The 6,000-nt window shown below is 38.5% G+C and overlaps 1 protein-coding gene across 3 annotated transcripts in view; it reads left to right on the top strand.

The window, feature by feature from the left end:
- The first annotated feature begins 406 nt into the window (after window positions 1-406).
- Window positions 407-6,000, top strand: part of SPC24 (SPC24 component of NDC80 kinetochore complex) — a 9,711-nt gene continuing 4,117 nt past the window's right edge. The window contains exons 1-3 of one of the 3 annotated variants that reach the window (XM_081954914.1): window positions 407-561; window positions 1,647-1,879; window positions 4,294-4,438. In XM_081954914.1, coding sequence (XP_081811040.1) covers window positions 1,708-1,879; window positions 4,294-4,438 — 317 coding nt within the window. In that variant the 5' untranslated portion in view covers window positions 407-561; window positions 1,647-1,707. Of the gene's footprint in view, window positions 597-704; window positions 893-1,646; window positions 1,880-4,293; window positions 4,439-6,000 lie in introns of those variants that run through there. The other 2 variants (XM_081954916.1, XM_081954915.1) reach the window with 2 other exon arrangements.

The raw sequence follows: 6,000 nt of genomic DNA, 5'->3' as shown, positions 1-6,000 counted from the left end.
CCTCTGTCGTCTGTTAAACGACAGCGCACAGTTTTCCACTTCCTTTCAAAATGACCCATTTGCTGAGTGGGGAAGATGAAACTAGTAGGCGCATGCGTACAAAACAAAATGGGCAGGGAAAAGTTAATCACATGCCTGAATGATACTGTTAGGAGGCGGAAGTATGAAAATGTCCAACGGACACAATTCGGCGAAAACAATGAAAATCGCTATAAATTTTGCTCCTTTTCAAGATTAAGACTGTTATAATCTCTACAGAAGATGAACTACATCCTCATAGCGTGAGAAAATCCTCTCTGTATTCAAATGAGAGCGTCAGAAGAAAAATTGCAACAGTGCGCACCTCTTAACTTTCCTATTTCTTGGGAACCCGGGAAAGCCTGGAAGACAGTGGCGGATTGCGCATGCGGAATAGAATTTTTGAACGTGTCCATTTTGGGGGTCACATGATGCAGGTGACCAATCAGGCCCCTGCGGATCTTGACGGCGACCAATAAGAGTGGCGTATTCCTAATAGGTTAAGGGCGCCAGGATTGGATTCGCCTCGGTTGGCGGCATTGGGTAAGGAGCGAAGGGCTTTAGCTCGAGTGGCGAAGGTGGGCGGTTGCACGATATGGATTCTCACGTACACGCTTTTGAAGCCCGGGAGAGGGAAACTGCCGCTCGGAGCTTGTATTAATTGCCCAAAATTCAACTTTAGCGCTGTATTGGAAGTGCATGCCAATAAGGAGCTCCCTTGCCTGCTTGGCCTTTTTCATACCCTGTGCTATTGTAGCTACATCAGGCTTTGTTTTGTATATAAGAAGCCCCCTTTAAACTTGTTTGTGTTTTTTTGGTTAGTTCATATATCCCACTTTTTCTTCAGAACCAAAAGTCCTGCTGCCCTTTAAAGGTATTCCTTTACTTACGACCAAAGTTGAGCCCAAAATTTCTGTTCCTAAGCAAGACAGTTGTTAAGTGAATCACTGCATTTATTCAGTTAGTAACATCGTGGCTAAGTGAATCTGGCTTCCCCCTTGACTCTGCTTGTCCAAAGGTCACAAAAGCCGAGCATTCAAACTTTGATCACCTGACTAAGGGGATGCTGTAATGGTTGATAAGTGAAAAAATAGTCATGTCACTTTTTTCAGTGCTGTTGTAACTTCAGACAGTCACTAAACGAATGGTTGTAAGTCAAGGGCTATCTGTATATCCCATCTTTTGTTCCAAAGAGGAAAAGGTGAACATAGCATCCTATTCTCCAGCAATCTTTTGAGGTAGGTAGGTAGGTAGATAGAATGGCAGGCCAAAGTCACCCAATGAGTTTCCATCAGTGAAGAAAATGGAGGACACGGAAAAGCTATTCAGCACCTTAACCATCATACTCTCCTAAACTTACAGTGAGCATATTTTTCTTGGAAAACATAAAATATAGACCAGAAAAAGGGACAAACCTGAGAGAGGATCAGAAACGTGTGTTTATAACTTTGTTTTACAAACAAAAAATCAAGAGCAAAACCATGAAAACAAATGATTAACTTAAGTAACTCTAATGGACAACTTTCTGAAATAAAGGATTGCCATGTGTAATAAAAGGCTTGTGGTCCTTGTATCTATACTGGACTTCAGGTATAAACTTTGTAAATATTCACTTTTCCTTCCTAAAGAACCACGCCTTACTAAGATTTCCGGAAACACCAGGATTCTTCTCTTAGCTTGGCACTTGCAATGGCTGCTGCCAGTGAACGAATTGAAGATATGGAAAAAATGAAAAGGGAGCTGCTCAAACTGCTGATAGAAGGCAAGGCAGCGGACATGCTGAAGCACAATCTGTCCCAACAGGATCAAATGATTGACAAACTCTTGAATACCCAGAAGACCACAGAACAGCTCATCAAAGGTACTTTTTGGCTTTTCCTGACTTAACACTGCAGTCAAGACTGTGTTGGTACTTTTGTCATTTAAGGAGGAAAATTTAAACTTAACCATTGAAAATCTGAGCAGGGCTTGGCTAGCCTCCATGTAAATTGTGTGGCATTTTTAAAAAGTAAGAAATTATTTAGTATGAAGCAGTTATTTTTTTAAAATGGAAGTAAAGTTAGGATCATCGCAATAGACTGACAAACAGTAAAGATTTAAGTCCAATGTCACTGTAAAGCTGTGTGATAGATGGCATTTAAATAAATAAAATAAAATATACTAGTGTAATTAGGATCACAGATCAATTTTCTGGTTCTGTGCTCATTTTAAATTATTCTGACAGTAATAATCAGTGCAACCAATGACAAGCCACTGGTTTTATACACAAATACATACACAGAGAAAGAGATCCTGTTTAAAATTTATTGTTTTAAAATATATTGTGATTTGCAACGTTTGTTATAATAAGGGTCAAATTAATCAGAATAGAGCTGGAAGGGAACTTGGAGGCCTTCTAGGTCTTCTAGCCACCTGCTCAAGCAGGAAACCCTATACTATTTCAGACAAGTGACTGTCCAGTCTCTTAAGAACCTCCAGTGATGATCAGAGATAAAATTAAATTTTATACTACCGTATTTTTCGGAGTATAAGACGCACCAAGATTTTGAAGAGGCAAATTAAAAAAAACTTTTTGCACTCTGCAGACCTCCCCAAAATGGCCCTTTTTCACAAAAACGGGCCTATTTTTTGAAAAAAAAAAGGGGGGGGCATGCATAGCTTTTAGGAGGCTTATAGAGTGCTCTGGGGGGGGGGCAAAATTAAGAAACGGTCCATTTTTCGCTCATTTCTGCCCTCCCCAGCCCCCAGGAGCACTATGAGAGCCCCCTAAAGGCTATACACAGCCATTTTGGTGAAGGGGATGGGGTTTTGGGAGGCAAAATATGCTGTATTCAGTGTATAAGACACCCAGATTTTCAGCCTCTTTTTTGAGGGAAAAGGGTGCGTCTTATACTCCGAAAAATACTGTACTTTGGAAAACAGTGCCCGTGAAGTCTCGTATGTTCACAATAGAACAGTCTTTGATATATGTATGCAGTCATATATATAATTAAAATATAAAATATATGAATTATATATTACTAGAATAAAAATATTTACTTCTAGATTTTTTAAAGTTTACTAAGAATTCAAGTCAAGGAGTTAAAACTGAGCAAGGTAGAGGATTAAAAGTAAGCCAAAGGGCCACAGCTTACCCATTCTCACATTGGTAAACTCAAAGACTAAATAGATCTAGAGCTGCTTATTTGACCTTTCTTTAGTATTCCAGTTCTTTACTATACTGTAGCCCACTGAATTTGGATTATGGCTATGTACCCAGTGGAGAAAATATGTTGTTTCAAACATGAATCAAATTGTAGTTTTGGAAATTCTACTGTTTTGAAATGGTCACAGTTTGGCAGGGAAAAAGTTGGAAAGTTTTGGTCATTCCCTATTTCAATTGATCAAAACCTGTAGGAACATCCCTGACAGATATTATGGGGCAAATAGTGCAGGGCTGGTGCACATTGCCCTGGTTTATTCAGAAAAAAAGATAATTCTTCATGATTCCATCAATACCAATTTTGCAGTTCTCAGCATCTATTTAACTGGTTTTCCCATGCCTTTCCTCCCCATTCTGAACTGCTACTGATCTCCATCTGATAAAAGAGCAGAGAAGGTAGCCATTGATGTCTACTCTATAGGAAGCACCAGGGAGCCTCCTAATATAACAATTATGCAGCTGAATAACCAATGAATATTGAATAACCACCAAATAATAATGGTAATTCATTTATCATGCCCTTTTCGTTTTTCATTTATTTCCCCATTTCCATTATCATCACTACAAACCTTACCATCAATTACCCACTTTGGTTTTTTTTTACTATTTCCTCACGCCAGAAATCTGCATTTTAATTTCCATTGTAAACAAGTAAGATCCATTTTGTCACATAAATCAAACCGATATATTTTAGCTTGGATATGGGTCGTTTGAAACCAACTATTCTTTAAGGAGAATGGTTTGTGTGTGGTGCATACTGCACAGCCCTGTTGTATATTTTATGGATTATTTCCCCTAAACTAGGGTTGTCAAATTAATGAATTGTTGCTATACTCGCAAGGATTATGAGAAATTTTAGTATGGTTAGAGATCATCAAATTGAAGAAAACTGATAAAAGTATTTGAAAAATCATTGGCTGCAATTAAAATAAGGTCCAGTCTGATGAGAGGATTTGTAGTAATTTGTTGAGTATTTTAATAGATGATGAGAAAGAAAACTAATGCTGAAAATTCAATTTTGCCAACCAGCTATATTTTAACTGTATATATACTCTATTCTGCTTTCACTGTAGAGCTCATGATTACTGAGGAGAAAGTGGCACAGAGACTTTCTGACAGGGAAGAGGACTTGAAGGCAAGTATCCAAAAGCTGCAGAAAATTGAACAAGAATTGCTTCAGACAAATGAAAAGGATGAAAAATTGAGGGTCAACATTAAATATCCTTTCATGTTGGCTTCTAATGAGAAGTTAGAATAGAATAGAATAACAGAATTGGAAGGGATCTTGGAGGCCTTCTAGTCCAACCCCCTGCTTAGGGAGGAAACCTTACAGCACTTCAGACAAATGGTTATCTAATCTCATCTTTAAAATTTCCAATGTTGGAGCATTTACAACTTCTGGGGGAAAGTTGTTCTACTGATTAATTGTTCTAACTGTCAGGAAATTTCTCCTTACTTCTAAGTTGCTTCTCTCCTTGATTAGTTTCCACCCATTGCTTTTTGTTCTACCCTTAGGTGCTTTGGAGAATAGTTTGACTCCCTCTTCTTTGTAGCAACCCCTGAGATATCGGAACACTGCTATCATGTCTCCCCTAGTCCTTCTTTCTATTAAACTAGACATACCCAGTTCCTGCAACCGTTCTTCATATGTTTTAGTCTCCAGTCCCCTAATCATCTTTGTTTCTCTTCTCTGCACTTTTTCTAAAGTCTCAACATCTTTTTTACATCGAGGCGACCAAAATTGGATGCAGTATTCAAAATGTGGCCTTGCCAAGGCATTATAAAGTGGTATTAACACTTCATGTGATATTGATTCTATCCCTCTGTTTATGCAGCCTTGAACTGTTTTGGCATCTGCAGCACACTGCTGGCTCCTATTTAAGTGATTGTCCACTAGGACTCCAAGATCCCTCTCACAATCACCACTATTGAGCAAGGTTTTTTTCACCATTGAATTTCATTTTGTTAGATAGCCCAAAGTTGAAGTCTGTCAAGATCCTTAAGCATATCTTCCGGAGTGTTGGCTATTCCTGCTAGCTTGGTGTTGTCTGAAAATTTGAAGAGTTCCCCATCTATCCCCTCATCCAAATCATTGATGGAGATGTTGAAGAGTACTGGGCCTAAAACAGAGCCCTGGGGTACCCTGCTTCATACCTCCCTCCATGTAGATGCAGTTCCATTGAGGACTACACGTTGAACGTGGTCTGCCAGCCAGTTACGAATCCATCTGGTGGTGATGCTGTCTAACCCACATTTTTCTATTTTGAGTTAAGATGATTTCACTCTCTCCAGACTTGGTAGATCTGAAACCTAACATTTAATTACTTTTCTGGACTGTACCTTTCAAGACATGTTTGGGTGATTTTCTAGAAGCTTATTCTTCTAACTGGAAGCTCATGTCTGGAACAAAACAAACTGCTTTTGGGTAAGATAATTAATTTTTAGAAAATTACCAGCATCTCCAGAATAGCTGCACTGATGTGGTCCAGAGAAAAATTGTAGGATGGTATATTTTGCACATTCTTACTCTAAATGTTATCTCCTTTCTAAGCCATACATAATACTATAAAATATTGGCCCAAGACAGAGGTGGTTTGAGAACATCCATATGTGAAAATTGGATTTCTTTTTAGTATTCAACTAGTATCCAATAAATCAAATGTTTTGAGCCTTAGATTTGTGTTGGATCCCAAAGTCAATGTACTTTGGCAAAATTTAGAATAACAAACATAATACACTAGAAGCCGATACCCTTGTATGTTTTAACCTTTTAGTCATGT

This window comes from Natrix helvetica (assembly GCF_964273705.1).
Source record: "Natrix helvetica genome assembly, chromosome: 1".
Classification (NCBI taxonomy): Eukaryota; Metazoa; Chordata; class Lepidosauria; order Squamata; family Natricidae; genus Natrix; species Natrix helvetica.
This window is presented reverse-complemented; position numbering and strand designations above follow the sequence as displayed.